Below are 20,228 nucleotides of genomic sequence, written 5' to 3'. Positions count from 1 at the left end.
ACTTTGCACGGCAAATGTAGAAGTTATAACGAAGGTGGAGCGTAATACCTAAATTTCTACTAACAATATGACTTGTTCGACTCAATTCTCAACAGTGGTTATATTAATCGAACTAACGTTTTTTTGTTAAAAATTCTTTTCACGAATATGACAATCGATAATAACTTGACTTGCAAAGCGGTGCGATGTCTTCGCAAAACTCTTGTTAAACTCTAAACGGATTCGACGTCTCAACTAAGCGACAGTTTTAAAGTACACCCCGCCTTCCCCTAACTCAATTCTGATGCGTCTCAAACTCACCGTTAGCTATCTTTATGTAAATTCTATTGCCAATATTCTTTTGCGGTCGTAGAAACAGAAAACACCTCTATGTAATATGGGAGGGATATTTTTAAGACTGCAAATACGTTTTGTCGTGAGTGGAGGAGTAAAGAATTTCATCTCATCGATGTCGTGACGGTTTTGTTAATGTCCCAGCGAGATCCGCGTGTAAGTTGATTTGTTGGGATCCGAATACATCCTTTCAATATGCTCGTATGTGTTTATGTAATTCTTTTCAAATTTAAATATTCATTCCATATTGGATGTTTCATTTCATTGAATTATACCTAAGCGGTGTCTCTTGTAATGTATTGATTGATTTTATTTGTTACATTTGACTTTGTCGACTGTTAACATAATTTACTATGGCTAACAATCAACTTCAATTTACCAATGAGATTTCATATGATGCATATTCAAAGTATTATTTTAGGAAGACATTATGCAAGGGTCGGAAAATTCATGTAAATTAACAAGTTGTTTAAAATTTTAATTCAAGATTAAAAAGAATAACAAACAGTATATTCAACGAAATTAAAATAGCATACGCTGCAGAAATGTTTAAGTTTTAAGCAGTTCGCAAGTACGGTGGCAGTGCACACAACCTCACGTAGCTTAGCTTTTAGCGCTTTCATACAAAAGACTTTGCAGACGTTTCAACGTTGCCATCTCCATTTGCTTTCCTTAAACCTAACTGTATATACTACGTTAACCAAACTTCAATTTTATCTCCTCAAAAATAGAGGGCAAATTCGTTTGGCACACACATTTAAGACTTAGTGAACCTCTGCTAAGAGGAAACGGATGTTATTTTGAGTGGAATAAGAATTTCTATCCATAATCGTATATTGCAACGTTTTGAATTGAGTTCTATTTTGCTGAAGGATTGTAAACTTTGTGCGGTCGGAATACGATATATTTTTGACTGTTAATAGATTAAAGCAGGTGCGGCAGAGGTGGCAGCGACACGGGACAATTTGAATAAATTCGATGTCGCCGGTGGCCGCGGAAGGGTGGGATGATATCGGAAAGTGATACCCGCCATGACGTGATCAAATTGGCCACGACTTGCGGATTATCAAGCCTTCTACTGAAATCGACTTTTATTGTCTCGCCTGTACATTGCGGATACGATATCGAGGAAAATAAGGACAAATATTAAAGCGATTATATTTTAAGAGGAATATTCTTTTTGCTTCCTTCTTCCTTGGTTATTTATTTATTTACCTTCTCTCTTTCTCATACAAAATTTTGTATATCTTTTATATAGCTTACGCCCTTAAGTTTTATTGGTTAATGGAGTCCTTAAAAATGAAACATAATGGATTTGCGTTTTTACTAAAACCAAGCACATAGGAAATACTTTCTCTGTTTTTATACAAGAAAGTATTGTATTGTATTGACTTCAATCCCTTCCTAAACAAGACAACTTAAATCTTCTATACCCGGCAATTTTAGTTCCGAAGCGACTGATGCAATACAACAACGCAATCCTCGAGTCGACGACGATTGAACGTTGTGTGTACGGAGCGGGATACGTGATACTCGCGAAGCAAGTTTACAATATTAGTTTGGAAGTTTAAATTTATTTATGTACGAATGGCATCAAAGTTTGTTTATTATTGAATAATCACAACTATGAACTGTAAAAAAAAAATTAAAACTATACACTATTTATAGAATGGTTATAAGAGTACAACATTTATTTTTTAGATCTTATAAAAATAACAGGTTCCACCGAGATTTGAACTCGGATCGCTGGATTCAAAGTCCAGAGTGCTAACCATTACACCATGGAACCGTACATTCATAACGATGAATTTAACGGATCTAAGTCATTACTTTGGCTAGACGTCGTGGGATCTCGTTTGGTATGAAAGGTCAAGGCGAGTAACAAACTGGTTCCGTTAACTTTCACACTTGTGACGTCAAAGAAATGATGCCACTGCTTGCCGCTCAGAACATGTGTTGTTTCTGAATAAGTAATAGTTTGATGGATCTTATAGTTATTGATTTAAATACATAGTAATCATTGTCTATCAATTACAAATCAATTTTTTTGTTAAATAATATTATGGTAGACGATAAATACAATAATAATACGACTAGAAAAGAAAATCATTCCGATTTTACATGTTTTTTTTTTCTTGTCAACTTCTTGTTATTAAATATCCTTGTTTGATGTTACATTGGTATAAAAGATAAATAATCTTTTTCCTTCTTCACTGTCCGTGTACGTAATGATAAAATAAATCCACACAGGACCGGACTCGGGTCCGAAATCTTCGTGCAATCTCGCGGGGGCGCAATCATCGCGGCCGCGCGCCATCAATTATTCACAATACTGATTGCGTCCGAGACGCACGTGGATGTTGTTGAATTATATATGTAAGGCCATTCTGACCGCACGGGGACGGACTCTAGATATTGTTGTGTGTTGAAGATCGTTTCTTTTGTATGTAACTGTTTTTCAAGACATTAATCCGTTATTAGACTTAATTTATAGAGCCATAAAGACAGAGGTACTCTGTCTTTTTGATAAAGTATATCGATAAAAGTTTAGTTGTCCCACATAGGTTGATAATCATAGGTTCCACCGAGATTTGAACTCGGATCGCTGGATTCAAAGTCCAGAGTGCTAACCATTACACCATGGAACCTATGCCAGTAATAACGAAAGTAGTATCAAAATCTCAAAGGGAATACGTCTTTTACCATAAATATATTGTGATTAGCGATTTCGCAAACTTTTTTATAACTTACATTTTAAATAACTAAAATAAAAACTAACTCGAAGTTCTACCCTGTATTGTACAATAGCCGGGTCCGGGGCAGTGCGTGCTAACAGGCGTTTAGCGTCCGCCGCCGCCCCTGGAGACCTCACAGCACTAAATCCAAATGTTTTTTGTCCTGCCTCACCAGGCTTACCCAGCCCCGTAATCAAATAGTACCTACAAGCCTATATGTTTGTATATATTTTTTCAAATGTACACAGCTACCGTAGAAAATGTTAGCAGCTGCTTTTTATAAGCAGTTTTGTACTGTAGAGAAAAAAAATTGGGACTACTTTGTACTTTGAATGTACCAGTTATTATTATAAACATTGTTTCACTTTTCCCTGCAGAGGATAAGAACTATCAGTTGTCATATTATCTGAAATCACTGCCTTATTATACATAACCTTTTTCATACAATCAATTCATACTTTCTTCTGTGTTCCTCTGCAGTTGTAGCCGTCCACAATTATTGTATGTACTCTTTCTTTTTTATTTATGACTTGCCAGCATCCAATCTTTTCGTAAATAGTTAATTTTCTTTAGAGATTTTATTGATAGGTTTCTATGTTGTTTCAATATCAAATGAGTTCTTACCACGTGCTCCATCTTTTACTATAGAAAATACTAGCTTTTACCCGCGACTCCGTCCGCGCGAAAAAAAAATTAGAAAACGGGGTAAAAATTATCCTATGTCCGTTTCCTGGTTCTAACCTACCTGCCCACCAATTTTTAGTCAAATCGATTCAGCCGTTCTTGAGTTATAAATAGTGTAACTAACACGACTTTCTTTTATATATAGGTATAGATGTTTAGATAGTTAAAAAAAATATCAAACTATAACACGTATGAAGTGTTGGACGATAACATCGGCCATTAGTTTAATGAGCAATCGATCATTTGTACACACAGTCGCGTCACTCATCAATGATTAGCAAACATTTCCAAGCCTCACTGTTATTAGTAAGCGTTTCACTTTTTTTGCGGTCAATCGTCTATCGTTAGTTCAATATGATTGATTAGTATGATTGTGGCAGCAGAAATTATTAAGTTCTGATATCCTTTTGATTATGAGAATCATCACGTTGTTTTAAAAACCTTATGCACCGACCTCACGTGAGTTAGAAGGTCAGGCGATGATGATGTTAAAGATATGAGAATCAACACATTCTTTTTTTAAATTAAACAAATACGAAATATTTCATTAAAAATTAACTTTAATTGCTGAAGCATTCAGCGAGAAATGTCATATACCTTTTTGAAATTGGAATCATTGACGCTTTTGAATTCTTAACCCATATTCCTTGTAAGAAATCTTACTAACATTATAAACTAGCTTTTTCCCGCGACTCCGTCCGCGCGGAATAAAAAAAAAAAAAAAAGAAAACGGGGTAAAAATTATCCTATGTCCGTTTCCTGGTTCTAAGCTACCTGCCCATCAATTTTCAGTCAAATCGATTCAGCCGTTCTTGAGTTATAAATGGTGTAACTAACACGACTTTCTTTTATATATATAGATATAGAAGATAGATGCGAATTTAGATGGATGGATGTTTGTTTGAAGGTAGCTCCGGAACGGCTCTATGGATCTTTATGAAATTATGCACAGATGTGGAATGTAGTCTAGGGGAACACATAGGCTACTTATTAATTTTTTTTTTAATTCCGTGCGGAAGGAATCGCGAGCGACAGCTAGTCTTTAACAAAATCACATAGGTTTTCCTCAATCAAGTACGATTTCCTCTCAATTTTGAAAGATAATCTACTTCATAACTTTTTTAGTAATAAAAGTACTGTAGTTCTCTATTCTATTAGTTAGTAGTGCTATATTCAATTAGAAATTAAATAAGACGTTGATGTTTAAAAGTACTTTTGTAATTTGACCATAAAAGCCTCTAATATCTCGCCGTGATAATGTCTAAGGGGGATGTAATCTGAGAACTTAGCTGTTCGAAATGAGTTATGAGTAAGTAAGTCGACGTCTCTGAACAAGACAGTGTTTTGCGAGTTGAAGATATTAATTTATATAATTGCTTAATAATTTGTTCTTATTATATTTCATTAGTCGATAACGGCTATGAAATCTTAGAGTGTTTTTCATTTTAGACATAGCATAAAGGTGGTTTTCCTATGACAAAAAATGTGCTAATAGAAATATCACGTCAGTGGAATTTGACGGTAATGTCAGGTTATACGGTTTAATAAATTTTGTATATTGAATATATTTTTTTGTCTTATTATTAAGTTACTAGCTTTTGCTAGCGACTTTGGCCGAGCTTAATTAAAAAAGAACTTAATGAGTAGCTTAAACATCTTCTTGTCTATGCTCTATATTAATGGCAAATTTCATTAAGATCTATTGAGCCGTTCTGGAGATACCTTCTATCAAACATCCATCCATTTATCCGTCCAACTTAGTCTAATTTTAAGATAGCTTGGGTAATAAAAATAAAATATCAAATTAATCAATACATTGTCATTTATTGAAGTGAAAGTTAATGATAATAATAATTTTTAATGATAAGTAATAATGACATAAGGATTGCACATCCCTCTTTGGATTCGTTCTTAATTCTAATATTATTTATCTTTACAATATTTACATTGAGTATAACATTTTTTTTTACTATTATTTTTAAAAATCTCGAGACGATAAAATGTTTAGAATACATATTGTACATACATAATTACAATTAATAGATAAAATTTAAACAATTTAATTATTAAACTAATAAAAACAAATATTTCATTAGGAAAACTTAAAATACGTCTATTATTTAAAAAATTATTTTGTATACATTCTATAAAGAAAATTACGACTAATTTGTAAATATAGTATACATCAAATTTTATGGCATTTAAAACTATGTTAAAAATTAAATTTATGGCACTATATTTGTAACAACAAAATAACACTTTATTTATAAAAAGTGACTAAATTTATTTTGACTTTAATATTTTTTTACTGCAATTTGTAATAGTATAAAGGACATCAATTGACTATTTAAACTATGTGTAATTGTATATACAGATTTAATTAATATTTAATACGATGAAGTTATTTTTGTGCTAAATCAGCGAACAAATAAAAATGTTGACACATTTCTACATTCGATGAACTAAATTTAAAATTATTTTTGGCATTATGTTTGGATTTAATTTAAACAATGAAAAAAACCTTAACTCATAGATCTTAATCTTCAATTAAAAAAAATCATAGGAATGATAAAAATTGGAAAAGTATATATTTTTGGAATGTTAAATGATAAATTTTTGATTTGGATTTTGTTCAGATTTAAAAACTAATGGAGTGCAAGACATCATAACTACATATTTACTTAAACAATTTATGACGTAACATCTGTTTACGACGTCTGTGAACTAGCTTGAAAAATAGCTTTTAGCTTATATAAAAAAAAAACTTTTTTAACTATGAAAATTCGGTAATAAAAATAAAAGTTTATTTTTCAATATTATGCTACAATCATAATGAATTTAAAAGCTATTTGCATGAAAAGGAATATGCTTTTTATCGGGATATTTATAAAGAAGATTGACGTTATAACCGTGTTAGTACAAACACTGAATGTGCAACAAAACTTATAGATAAACAAAACAGCCTGTACTTTCACGATGAGATCAAATTAAAAATAAAATGAAGCCTTTACATCTCTATTAAGCTAACAACAAAGTTTTTCGTAATGGTAACATACCTCTTAGGTGACATTACATGACTTATCCATACAACTACGTATCGTAATCAATCTCGCAGCAAAAGCTCTTAGCTAATAAAACTTTATTTTCATTGAAATAAGGTTGATTTTTCATGTATTTCTTAATTACTTTTTGTCGCAATGGCTCGATTATCTTATATGCCTCAACTGTCTAATTGTAGGTTTCAGAGCTCTGTATAAAACAATCCGTCGTCTGTCATTATCTTTGACAAAACAGAGATAACAATATGTTTTAAACGGAGATTTTGGTCTCAGAATTCAATGGTATATAGATTAACTATACGATGTTATTACCAATGCTTACTTATGAAAAGTGATCTAATCTTTAGAGATACAGCAATAAAGACCAGGAGTTTTTTTTTACAAATGACAAAATAAAATCCTCGGATTCAAATATCTACTAAACTACTATAATAAGTAGGTAACTATATTATCGCATTGTAAATTGTACACAGATTAAACTCTTACAATAAAATCACATAGATACGTCGAAAGAATCTTTGGTGCAAGCCTAGGTACACGAAGCGCCCACTCAAAATTGAACTCAAAGACTTAGGAGGTAAGTGTGGTATTGCCTCAACGCCAGTCAGGCGGCGCGAAGGCTGTCGAAGTTCAGGAGGGCAATGCCTGCAGCGGCGGCACGGCGCTGCTCAGGTGGCTGCGGAAGTCAGGGTGCGGGGGGCGCAGCTCGGGGTGCGGGGGACGTAGGTCTATGGAAAAAAGTTAGTCAGAATTCAAGAAAAGGAACATGTGTGATTAAATACTATTTAGCTCTCCCAGAGCGTTGGTGGTTCAGGGGTTAGTACTTGACATGTAATCTGCAGGTCCTGGTTTCGAATCCCGCCATGTATACCAATATGTTTTTCCAATCTCGATTTACATATATGTATGTACATTTATACGACATTCTTAAGGTGAAGGAAAACATCGTGATGCACATATCTGTGGAAAAATTCAAAGTTATGTGTGAAGTCAACCATTTTTTGGCTTCTGGATTTATCGGCACGTTACTTAGAGCAAAACAAGATAATAATTTTAGTATTGTGATAGTATATCACATAATTTAAAGTTACCAACTTTATCGGAACTGATTTTTTTCATTACAACTGTCTATATAATCTGCCTACTGCCTACGCAAACTTCAGCAAAAAGTCTGATTCAACAGCTTACCTATTCGATGTTCGACCGCATGCATATCCTGCGCGTGCATACCATGCACGTCTGTGTGTGGCAGATGCTGCGGGGCCCTGAGGTCCGCGTGCTGGGTCTCCCGGTGTCTCCGCAGGTCCACCTTGCGCTGAAAGGCACGCCCGCACAGCTCACACGCGAATGGTTTGAACCCAGTGTGCTTGCGTGAGTGCGTGATCAGGTTGGAGCTCTGACTGAACGCTTTCCCGCACACTTGGCATTTGTGGGGTTTTTCACCTGTGGACAAATATTTTTTTTTATTAAATAGTTCGTCAAGCTCGAACCTGTAGATAGTAAAACTAAATATAATCACGGTAGTCCTTTTGATAAGAGAGCCATCTATTGGCGAAAAAATTTTGATATTGTTGTTCTAAATTTTTTATTAATTGTTTGATACAAATAAAATATTTTATTGAATACTGTGTATTAAGCTGCTTTAAAGCATCCTAATTTTTTTTATTGCCTATTGTTTTTTTTTTTAACTTTTCAATTGAAATAGATTTTTTTTAGAAAACCATAGTGTAGAAAGCATCGTAGACTTGACATATTGCGGCAGGTTGGTCGGCAAGTAATCCGTGCCAAAGTCCTCCGGTATCGACCCGCTCTGGAACGACGTGAGGAGACGTCGGTCTATAGTTAGGGTTGCCACTTTCTACGTTATAAATATTTTTTTATTTGTATTTTGTTTCATAGCGTTTATGTAATTTTATTTGTAGTATAAGTTTACTGTTATTTATTATGAAGTGATTCAATGTTAATATTTAAGTACGTTACGATTACAATAATTGCTAACTATTTAAGTTTTCTGAGTATTAAAATGAAATTTCTAAGTGTTAGTTTGTAGACGACAACCTTATTGAGATAACGTTCCACGTGCCTATATTAATGCAGGTGTGCGTAATCTGTGCGGAGTCCGGCCCGCATTAGGGATGCGGCCCGCAGCGCGCCGCCGCTGGACTTACAAAAATTTATAGCCTCAGCTATATACGCTATTAACCGTTTATGTATCGTGATTCGAGCGCGAGAGGAATTTAATATCCACTCACTTCATTGTACGCCTCTTTTGTTAGCCGTCGGCGTCTTCTCAACTTTTCATTCTTTTCTAACAATATATAAAGTTAATCAATACTATATGTCATACTTCAAGTACGCGTCAGCTAATGGGGTTGGCAGTAAAGCGAATTTAATCAAATTTATATGAGAATAATAATAGATGGTTCTTTAGTTTTTCGGTTATGTATGTATTATACCTTAACAGTTTGTCGTTTAGCGAATTTGAAAAGATATTTTTAAGTTTGTGTTAAGCAAGTCAAACTTGATGACACCATTCTCAGTTATGAGTTTTGTTACGAGGGTGTGGTTATTTATGATTATAACAATTTAGTCCAATGCCAGCTTTAAGTACCAGGCGAGCATAAATTGCAATGAGTCATTTGTTCGGTCTTGTTGTAGGCATTAGGCATTGCGTGGCGACGCGCTTGCAACAGGAAAACGCATCGAACGACCAATACAGCGCCCGGTAGGTAATTACCTACACAAATCACGGCGGCGCATTGATACCTAACACTTGGGTACTGTATTTCGAAAAAGGGCCTTCGAGTCCGTCAATCAAGGGGTCCGGCGACTTCATTAGAGGAAATGGGAGAGATGACGCGGTCTATCTGTCCTCTCGCTCGCGCATCGGTGTCGCGACTCGAGAGCAATTTATATCCGTCGTGCCATTGGGCCGTGATTGCGGCGGCTCCTCCCCGCGTCGCATAGCAACCGGAAAAGGGGGGAGACCCCACTCCCACCCCCGGGGTGGTCGGGTTATGGATCGCAATTTTCCTTTGAATTGGAAATCAGAGCGGCAGCCGCGCGGCTCGTTAGTCGACCTCCGATACAGATTTCGTGGCAAGATGCTCGCAACTGCTCTTCCGATTTTTCTTATTGCGCAATAAAATGAAATATTGCATCTGTTATAAAATCTCCTTCGCTTTGAATTAATAAGATCACAATCACAACATGCCTACAAGGCATTACTTTGTAAAATATTGAAATTACCAAAAAATATAACAAGGCCGAAAATTTCATTTCCACGATCTTAACAGAAACAGACAAAACTATTACAATTTAAGATTTAATAATTAATTTCAAGGTAGAAATAAGATATAGAAAACATTTTAAAAGACGTAAAAAAGGTGTAACGTTTTCGACACTGATATACGAGTATAATCCAATACTTAATCATACAACTCATGTATTAAATTGTAACATAAACCCATATAACTATTTGCGGTAACCTTAAATATGTAACACCCTGTATTCAAATTACGCGTCTTACACGTATTACTTGGAAATTATTACCAAGTTTACGCAAAGTCCACGGGCGGAGTGCGTAAAATCTACGCCGCGCGTCTCTTTAACAGCGTAATTACGGCGCGATATTACGGTGGGGTGAGAGTGTGAGGTAGGAGGGATGGGAGGAGAGCCTTAATTGTTTTAAGGGTCCCTCTGAGAGCTTCACCAGTGAATTTGACGACGTTATTGATTGCGCCGTAGTGAGTTTGATTTATTCGAGGCGTCTGAAAATTGAAGACTTTTCTACCACGTCTTCGCTTATGGAATGAGTGGACATTTATCAAGTTGCTGTATAATTTTCGACCTTTATTTAGTTTATCAAGTTGTGTTGGTACATTCTTCCTTGGTATATTAATTTCTTAATAACTATAGGGTTGAGATATTTTATAACATAAACTCAATGGGAGCGTGGAAACCAGACGTCTTTATCTCGTATCGTTTTATCTGAGGCGCGCACTCTGCAGGTTATGGTCGTGTAAAGCGAGGCATGTCTATTACGACTGCGGAATCGTTCACTGATTTTCACAACGTCGGTTACTACTTTTCAACTTACGTCTGTATTAACTAATGAGTTTAGCGTTTTTTTTTTAATAATTGTGTATTTTATAAACTCAGTATAAATATATGATCTTAATTTGAATATGTAACATTTAAATAGTGATATTATAATATTAACTTTTGGAAAAATTACTAAATAGTGTCTTTGAAATATACCTACCTAGTTTTGCATTAAAAATGTGATAACACTTTTATCTAGTTAATAACTAGTTAGTACCTAAGAGATATATTTTCACAAACCTACGAGCTTACGACTAATGCATATTTTTGCATTTGGGTACATTAAGCTAATAATTTTTAATTTTTAAACATAAAATCTACTTAACAAAAAATAAGCAAAAACAAAATTTTATGAAAAATATTAAAGCTGTGCGTAATACAAGAGAGCTTAAAGCTCGAACGTGATATATAGTAAAGCGTTAAGTATTAAGTTTGCTGGTTGTGATTGAACGAGCGCCGGCGAACGATAACCGTAAATCCCAGGTTTAAGGAATACGGACTTACTGAAACCAGATCCGGCACGCTTTATTTTTAATTTTTTTCAAGAACTTATTCAAATGCAATATATTTTATTATATAAAAAACTGGCGCATGACCCAACTCAACCCAACCGATGTTAAGTGATGAGCCCTACTTTAGTAAGCACTGTTGAGTGCTGACAATTCAACGCATTTTTCTTTCCGTATGCCTTAAATATATATTTAAAAAATTCCATTCGTCTCACTAATGATACGAACAAAGGCTTAGTTTTAGTCCTGCAACGAAAACAGAGTCAATACCAAGCGGTCAAAAATATTCTCTACAAAGTTTAGTTATTAAATTATATTCAATATCAGAGCAATCTTTTGAAAACAGACACCGCACTGGATCGTCTAAGAAATCATTACCGCCCATTATCGGGGCACTAAACGCGAGATTCGCAGTAAAACAGACATTAATACAATTAAGTTACTTCCCGCCTAAATCCGTCCCTGTGCCCTGATGTCTGTGCAATATCACAGCGAAGGATTTTTATGGAGACGTATACTTTAGACGCTTGTGAATTAAATATACGAGGCGGTAGACTTAAAGTGCTTCCGCCGCTGTAAGGATTTTGAGAAATATGATATCGGTCGTTTTAGGAGCGGATTTAATAACTTTTAACGGCGGTAAAAGGCTTTATATACGCTTTTAGTGAAGTACAGGCATATTAATTTATAATCTGAACATGAAAGTAGTCTTTAATTACTTTTTCTTTGTTATTTTGTAGTTAAATCTATAACCAGACAACTTAGCAACACGGATAGTGAAAATGTAGACCAGATTTTATTATTCAATACTTTTATCTACAACATTTTTTGTAATAGTTTCCTACCATTACTTAATTGGTTAAATACAATAAAACAAAGCCTTTAATATAGTGAAATAAAATTATAAGCGGTGTATAAATCCACGCGTTACAAAATGCTATGTATTTCTGCCCCAGTCTGCTATGACGTTTTTTATACGACTGTGAATTATTAATTTCGCGTGGGTAGTCCCTTAAATTATTGTTATAGCTTTCTTGCCATTACTAGCGGAGGGGAAGATCCTTGATTTTTAAGAAACTCCAACACAAAAATAATTTTATATTACCATTTTGTTTATTCTCCCGAACTGTTACATTTTATAGCCATCATCGCAGAACTACTTCTGAAGTGGCAGAGTATTCACACTATAATATTGTTTGTTTACTAGTTAGGCCACGACTTGCACTTTAGAGAAAGCTCAGGTGTTACTAAATGCACCGCCACAGCCACTAAAAGTAGAGTCGGCTGTTAAGTTTCGGCTCCCTAACGTAGGTACTATACACATAATTAATGAGACGAAACCTTTTAATGTGTTTTAACTTACATCTTGTTCTTATTTTAAAATATTTTTTGAAAGGTTTGTAAAATAAACAAAACACTAACGAGGAAACGCTTACAAAATAGTTTATTTTTGTAACTGGCAGATTCAAAACAAAATTTGTCGATTTTGTCTTGTCTTTTTTTAAACTAGCTTTTGTTTTAAATATTTTATGGCTTATACCAAAAATGTGAAAGAGTTATATGTGTTAAATATAAATATGTACATATTATAAGAAATCCACACACCGAAACGAGACGAAAGCGTGATTCCCGGGGTCGTTGCTTCGCTAGTGAAATGCGGATTTATCCTGGGAGAATCCGGTTTACGATCCGCATGTCTTAACCCCCCTTTCCCCACTGTCGGGCAGGGGAAGGTGAGTTGACCACACCTAAATACATATAAAAGTATAGCTTCTTACTAAGTCTTACACATTATTTCTAAATGATCTGTGATATAAGCAAAAAAACTTTAAGTGATTTTGTTTGCAGACAAATATGTGTTGCTGTAAAACATATGGCTTGTAATTAAAGGTGTTTACTAATATTATAGTTTAAAAAATTCGTGAACCATATTCCATTTTGTGCGAAATCTATACATTTGTAGAGTGGTATTTTAAACTATTCCAAACAGTTCAACACAAAGTAACGTTTATAATTTAAACATGGAACGCGTTCAATCTCTTGAAATAAGGGAAGCAATAAAGCAGTGGAGGAAAGACAAACCTCCTCAACAATTCAATCTCTCGACGGTAGTTATCACAACAAAGCTACTCTAATGTAAAATTGGCAACGCTCGCACAATCTTGTCTGAAGTGCAGAGAGCCGCGCCCGCCGGTACGCTCGCTGTAGTGACGGGGAAAGAAAATTGTCTATTGCTCGGAGAAATGTAATTTCCTTGAGACAACATGATTCCAAAAATACTTGACGTTGTGTTTTTAAACTAAAAATAGGATAACGAATTTTGACATTTATTGCTAACTAGTGACTTGTCCTGATTTGTTTCGGAGGAGTATGTACGGCAACTAACATTGTGACACGAGAATATTATGAATAAGATGTAGTAACAAACGTCTATATATTTCATATCGTAATATATTGTTCAAAAACATTTTCTTATAACATGAAAGTATTCGATTTTAAATAACCATTAAAAAGGTTTCAACAAAAGCAGGTTTTTATATCGTTTCTGTTTCTTTAGCTTTCCTCCATTAAATCGCATCATCGTATTTCTGCGGGAGCAGACGGACGCTAGGCGGAGGGACGTTTACGATTTGCTTCTTACTGGGGTAAGATATGTGTTGTGTGTAAATGCCACTTACAAGGTAGATTTATCGCGGTTGCCCGAGTTTGTCCTCTACAATACTTAACGAGGTTTTACAAGCGAGACAGACTCTATGTTGAGTTTTTTAGCTAGCTAAATGTATTTTTTTCACAACTAGCTTTTACCCACGACTCCGTCCGCGCGGAAAAAAAAAATAGAAAACGGTGTAAAAATCCTATGTCCGTTTCTTGGTTCTAAGCTACCCGCCTACCAATTTCCAGTCAAATCGATTCAGCCGTTCTTGAGTTATAGTGTAACTAACACGACTTTCTTTTATATATATAGATAATAAGATTATAAATTGGAAACTTTATAATTTAGGAAAAATGTTTATTGAATGTAAAATTCTAGAAGTTGTTCTTAAACTTGAAGCTAGTTTTGGCGTGCTAACATTACTATCTTTAAAAAAGTGCAAACAAACAATTAGATATCTATTTTTAAACAAGATATATTCAAGACCTCATCCCTAACACTATTGACATGTCACAATGACATTCATCGAGTATAATATACCCCTAAGGAGAAACTATTAAGACCCTTACACGATGACAGTTGACAAATTCGTTAATTCCAGGCCGTACGAAAGAGGGCGCTGAGATCGTAAGTACCGAGTTACAATAACGTTGGTCTTTAGTTGGATTGGATCATAAATTCGTTCATTACTTGCACCGTCCCCGATGGCCTCGGTGAATTATTCAATCAGAATTATTCGTGACTCGATCTGAAGATGAAAATTGGATTTATTTCATTTTTGTATCGCAAATAATAGTCAAACGAGTAGGCTGATTTAATGTTAAGATTTAACAGGGAAAGGGGAAGAAGTAAGTTATCAGACAGAGGTAAGAGTGGTTCTCATTTTGATAGGGATGTCAAGAAAAACTTAAGTTTTGACAGTGCTTGTACCTAACTCAGGTTTCATCAAACTGGCGGTTCTACCTGTAATGAAAACTAGTTTTATGATATTCTGTAGGTAAAGCCGAAACAAAGGTGCTTTAACACCTTCTCTTAACACCTCGTAATCAACTTTGCAAGAGTCGTAACAATAAAGGCGGGGATCACCGGTCAAGGTATGTGGCGGGATTGCTCCCCGGCGGGATTGTTGGGAACAATTCCAGAATGTTCCAGTCACTTCACTTATTGCGATGTATTTGTGACCGTTATTCGGGACGGAATTTCGGGATTTTCGGCGTTTCGTTCTATTAGAGGTGGACATTATCGCTCACACAGCGTAGAGCTACGGATCCGTAGAGGTGTAGCAAATGCAATTTCTAATTTTCAAAGTTGTAACTCATAACTATGGTTCTTTGTTTTCATTATTTAAATTTAGAACAGATTTATATCTTTAGTTACAAACCCGAATAATCATCAGAGTAATTATTATTTGACATTTATCTCGTTCGTAAACAAATCCATAATAAGAAAACATATTTATCGTCAGACACTAAAAAGAAGAATTAAAAATGTTGTATTTTGGGTGCCTGCTCTGTTTGTAACGTCACTAAAGTCTGCTAAGTCGGAGAGAAGCGCATGGAATGCCAAAGTCACGTCGTTTATTGCGCGACGACAATTGATGTTTGGACTCCTGTCCTCGCATTTAGTATCCAACGTTGAAGACACGTCGAATATAAAATCTGAATTAAACGTAATTTATAAAAAAGAGGGGGAAAGTATTAAGTTTTTTTTTTAATTTATGACAAAAGAATATAAAAATTTAGATAATATAGTTTGAATAATAATTATAATTTTAGAGATCCTTAAAACCGTAAAACAACCACTACGATATAATTTATTTTAATGTGTCATTTTAATCAAACATATTATTATTATTTTTATAAGAGTAGCTAATGAGCACTGGGATCCTTAATAAAAAAAGGTCACCGACGCCCATGGTTATCCGCAACACCAGAGAAACCGTTGATGCGTTGTCCGCCTCGCTTCTTGAAAGACTCAAAGTCACTGAAACGGTTTGGAACTACCGCCGAGGACAGAGTATTCCACAGCACGGCGGCGCGAGGCAAGGAATTGCGCGAAAACCGTACCGTTGAAGATTAGCCGTCAAGATGGTATGGATGGTACTTGGCGGTCTGTCATGTCGTCCGATGAGAGAACTGGGTTGCAAAATATAACTTTGAATTTGATTAAATAATAGTGAAATTTAAAATGATTCAAAAATCGAATGCATTATTCAACCGCTATTAAAATATGTAATCCCACAAAATGACGACTACCCTTGCTCGTAGCGGCTGCGGTCGCATTGGTGTCAATTTATATTATCTACTTTATTTTTATATTGGATTTGATGTAATTATTTGATGGAGTGCAGTTGTGTAGTTTTATTATTAGTATAGAAATGAAGACTTGATGCTATGCTTATTTAATAACTACTTACATCTTACGTATTAATACGAACACGAGACTGGTATTTTTATATTAGCTACATTGTAACACAGCTTTGTTCTCTATATATTTATTAGGTTGCACTAAAAATAGTCCGGGTTGATGCCCCCGACAAATAAAGCCTGCGGACACGAGCGCTACGCCCTACGTGCTACGAGCTACGCTAAATCTTGATAAAATCTCATAACTTGTTTATATCTACGAGGTTGCAAGAACAATTGGAGGATATGTCAAATAATTACGTATATCAAAAATTTAACCTCAGTTTTGAAAAACACAATTTTAGCTTTTTACAGTTAACAATGTGATGTTGAAATTAAACCTGTCATGCATTAAATTATTCAACTTTCTTAATATATTTGGAAGTGATTAGACCAACAAAATTTACTTTTTATACTTTAGATTAAAATAAATAAACAGGAAAGTTTTCGAAAGGGGTTTTGTGTTAGCAACACATGCTCGTATCTGTACAGATAATATTTTTAAATCTAACTAGATTTCATGTGATTCTAACAAATGCTCCGACACATTTGTCGGTGTTGTTTTTTGTCTTCGAGTGCGCCATTTCACATCTGACTCGATGTGGACCCACGAGAAAATTAATTTAATATTATACATTTTAAAATCAACCTTAACACTGAAGGCATAAAATTCACTATTCACCAACTTGAAACAAAAGTCGATAGAGTCTCTTGCTAAGATATTTGCTGTGTTATGACCAAGGTGTAAGGTTGGTATTTGACTGATACTTGATTAGGGTGCGTTGTAACCAGTAGTAAAAACACTCGGCCAACTGACTCCATTGTCGGGCGTTGGAAGCAAACACTCGGAGTGCGCGCCGGCGCGAGTCCCGGACAATCAAAACATTTCGTAATGTAATAATGTGAATGGTTTGTTTTCATTATTCTAGTTATTTATAATGCTCGTTATTTTGCACATTGGTTAATTAACGATGATCATTAACATATGTATTTAATAGAAAATGTACCTTATTGGAACGAAGTTCCTTATCGCGCGTTGTGAAAGGGGGCTAGACGGAAAAAATTCTTACGAAAAGTTGTCACGACACTTTTTCTATAGTAAGTATGTTAACGACGAATGAGCGCTACTTCACCATGGCAACGACTTGACAATATATAACGAAAATTCATAGAAATAAAATGTACTTCTTGATGAATGATGAAGACTTGAGTTTTTTATTCATAGAATAAACATTGGTTCCTTCACTAATTAATAAAAAAGAACTTCGTTCCATCCGGGTGTCCCTTGACACCTCTTAAGTTTTTTATTGATATTTTTAACCACAAATTGGAAACCTGCGTGTCAATTGTTTAAAGAAGTAAAATTTTAAAATGTATTTGCTATGCGTGGACTTTGGAATTGTCGTGAACCAAGGGTTTTTGATTTTTTATCATATGGTTCAAAACCAAAGTCAGGCATGACAGTACAAGACAGTAAAATTAGTTCACCCTAAGCACAGTGGTGCTTGGCTAACCCGAGAGATGCCATCGTAATCGTTTTTCTATATGGTACAGTACCACTATGACATGAGGTCGGGCTACAGGGCGGCATATATTTAAATGATTAACACGGATTAAAATGTCGGGACTCGATTTATAGACTGTAATCAGTAGATGGAGTTGAAAAGCACGCGTATGACACGTGGCGCATAATGTGTGCAATTGGTGCGGTAAAAGATTTAAAGATATTGTTAAAAATCGACTAAGCTGTTATTAAGTAATAGTCAGGCCATATGGTTCGATGTAACATGTGGCTTATTGTTTTTTTAATTATTACTGGATGAAAGAAACGACATAAGAATCTAAGAAAAGAAATCCAAATATGAATAAAGTTTTGTGAACGTTGTAGAGTTAGATGTTGTTGTAAAAGAGTTACTTAAGGAGATTTGATTTTGACATAATGTGTAATTAAAAAGCACAAATAATGGAATTCAAGGTCTTTGAATAATCTGATATATTAATATATTTTATACAAGGTTTCGAATTAACAAAAGGCAAGTGTGGTACTTGCATTTTGTTTGCAGCCTGTGACGTATAGGAAATATATCTTGATAGTAACATACTTTATTTTATGAATGCACTAAATGTGCAATACAACATACATTCATATTAGAAACTGCGATAGTTTGTTACAGAACGATTTATAAATAAATAATTGTAAGTTGTGATACATATACCCGCCGTTTCCGTTGTTAAAACAAGTACAGTTAGCCTAGCACGATTTTTTGTGACAAACACCCATCGTACCGTCATCAACTAAACTTTTGCATCGCCTATATCGGGGATAAAGTGCAAAAAAATCTCATACTTATTTAGACACAATTGACGGTGTCGATACGAAGGCAATTGTCATAAATAAACGTGCTAGCCCTGCCCACAGGTGTTTGTGATTATCGAAAGAACTATCGCATGTGAACATTATTTACTCAGCCTTTAATAATCCGTAGTCATAAAATATAACCCTATACCGCCCCTAATATAGTACCGGTCTGGTCAATTTGAATAAAGAACTAGTTAATGATTAATATCGTCTAGAATTGTCCGACGAAATCTGACAGCGGTCCCATAGGGACCACTTGGGGGCGCTCGGGTCGTTTCGCGCCTTAATTATGCTACTGATATTTTTACTGTAATTACTTTTTGTAGCGCATACATTGCATGCTTATTATTAATATTTTCTGTGATATATTAAACAATATATATGAAACAGATTGGTATTTTAAGTATCACAATAATAGACTAGAAACTAGAAAAAGTGTAGTTATTAGGACTTGTCTTTATAAAGAGTAGAGATCTACTACTAACTTAAGCATTTAACCTAGGTCTTTTTTTAAATTAAAGACATGTTCTTTGTCACATTTTCCAATTGCCTTCCACTGATCCAATATCGAGGGAGTATTGTACGTTAATATCGATGAAATTATCGATTAAAGTGGCGCTACACTTGCATGGGGGTCGTTGTGGGCGCGGCGGGGGGTCGCAGGCTAATCGTGATAATGTGTTTATTGAATTAGTCGGCGCGTGCGTCGGCAGTGTACACGCGTGCTCTGTGCTGCAGTTAAGTGGTATCACTTGTTAGGGGGTGATCGATACCATCACACGCCTTTTTACTGATTATAATTTTTTGTCTGGATTATAAATCTGTTTTAATCAGTTGATAGCTTTTAAATCATTCCATCATTATGATTTGAAGTCAATATAATATCTAGTATGTTTGATTTTAATTAATTAGCGCATTTATTAATTCTAAGTAAATTAAAGTAAGTAAGACTTGAATTATTGTTTGCAAAAAAGCGGTTAAATCTTACTATAGAATACAGTACTGTAAAGGCCGCTTGAAAGTCGATATCTTAGTCTTTCTTCTAGTCCTCAGAAAAGATGAGCAAAAAAAGTTGCACAACAAATCTAAAAACTAGAAACATAATAATGAAAATCAACGTTCATTATATTCATAATACATACTTAAAATACTGACTCTAAATATAAGATGCAACCCAACACCGTTGCTTGAGTGGAAACAATGCAGGTGTTGGATTACTGGGAGTGAGAGAGGGCCGACATTAATTTAATTATACCTCTCCCCCGGGAGCCTCTAATACGGGAGAGGCGAGTCGCCCGTCATACAAATATCGCGCGACAATTTTTTCGCGTGAGAACGAAAAAAAAAAATCTTGAAACTGATTTCTCTCATCCCCAGTGACACGGAT

General features: G+C 34.9%; 1 protein-coding gene and 2 non-coding genes across 3 annotated transcripts; all 3 read right to left on the bottom strand.

Moving 5' to 3' along the window:
- Window positions 1-2,050: 2,050 nt before the first annotated feature.
- Window positions 2,051-2,122, bottom strand: Trnaq-uug. The gene has a single exon. It is a non-coding gene; the product is annotated as a tRNA-Gln (tRNA).
- A 787-nt stretch (window positions 2,123-2,909) lies between these two features.
- On the bottom strand, window positions 2,910-2,981 carry Trnaq-uug. Its single transcript has one exon. It is a non-coding gene; the product is annotated as a tRNA-Gln (tRNA).
- Window positions 2,982-7,184: 4,203 nt separating this feature from the next.
- Window positions 7,185-9,480, bottom strand: LOC106714175 (zinc finger protein Gfi-1b). Its single transcript, XM_014507143.2, has 3 exons — window positions 9,423-9,480; window positions 8,000-8,254; window positions 7,185-7,539 (listed from the first exon to the last, which is right to left on the bottom strand). The coding sequence occupies exons 1-3, from the start codon at window positions 9,478-9,480 to the stop codon at window positions 7,442-7,444; spliced, it is 411 nt and encodes a 136-aa protein (XP_014362629.2). The 3' UTR covers window positions 7,185-7,441.
- Window positions 9,481-20,228: the final 10,748 nt, after the last annotated feature.

This window comes from Papilio machaon, chromosome 1 (genome assembly GCF_912999745.1).
Source record: "Papilio machaon chromosome 1, ilPapMach1.1, whole genome shotgun sequence".
Taxonomy (NCBI): Eukaryota; Metazoa; Arthropoda; class Insecta; order Lepidoptera; family Papilionidae; genus Papilio; species Papilio machaon.
The sequence above is the reverse complement of the archived record's forward strand: the minus strand, read 5'-3'. Positions and strand labels throughout refer to the sequence as shown.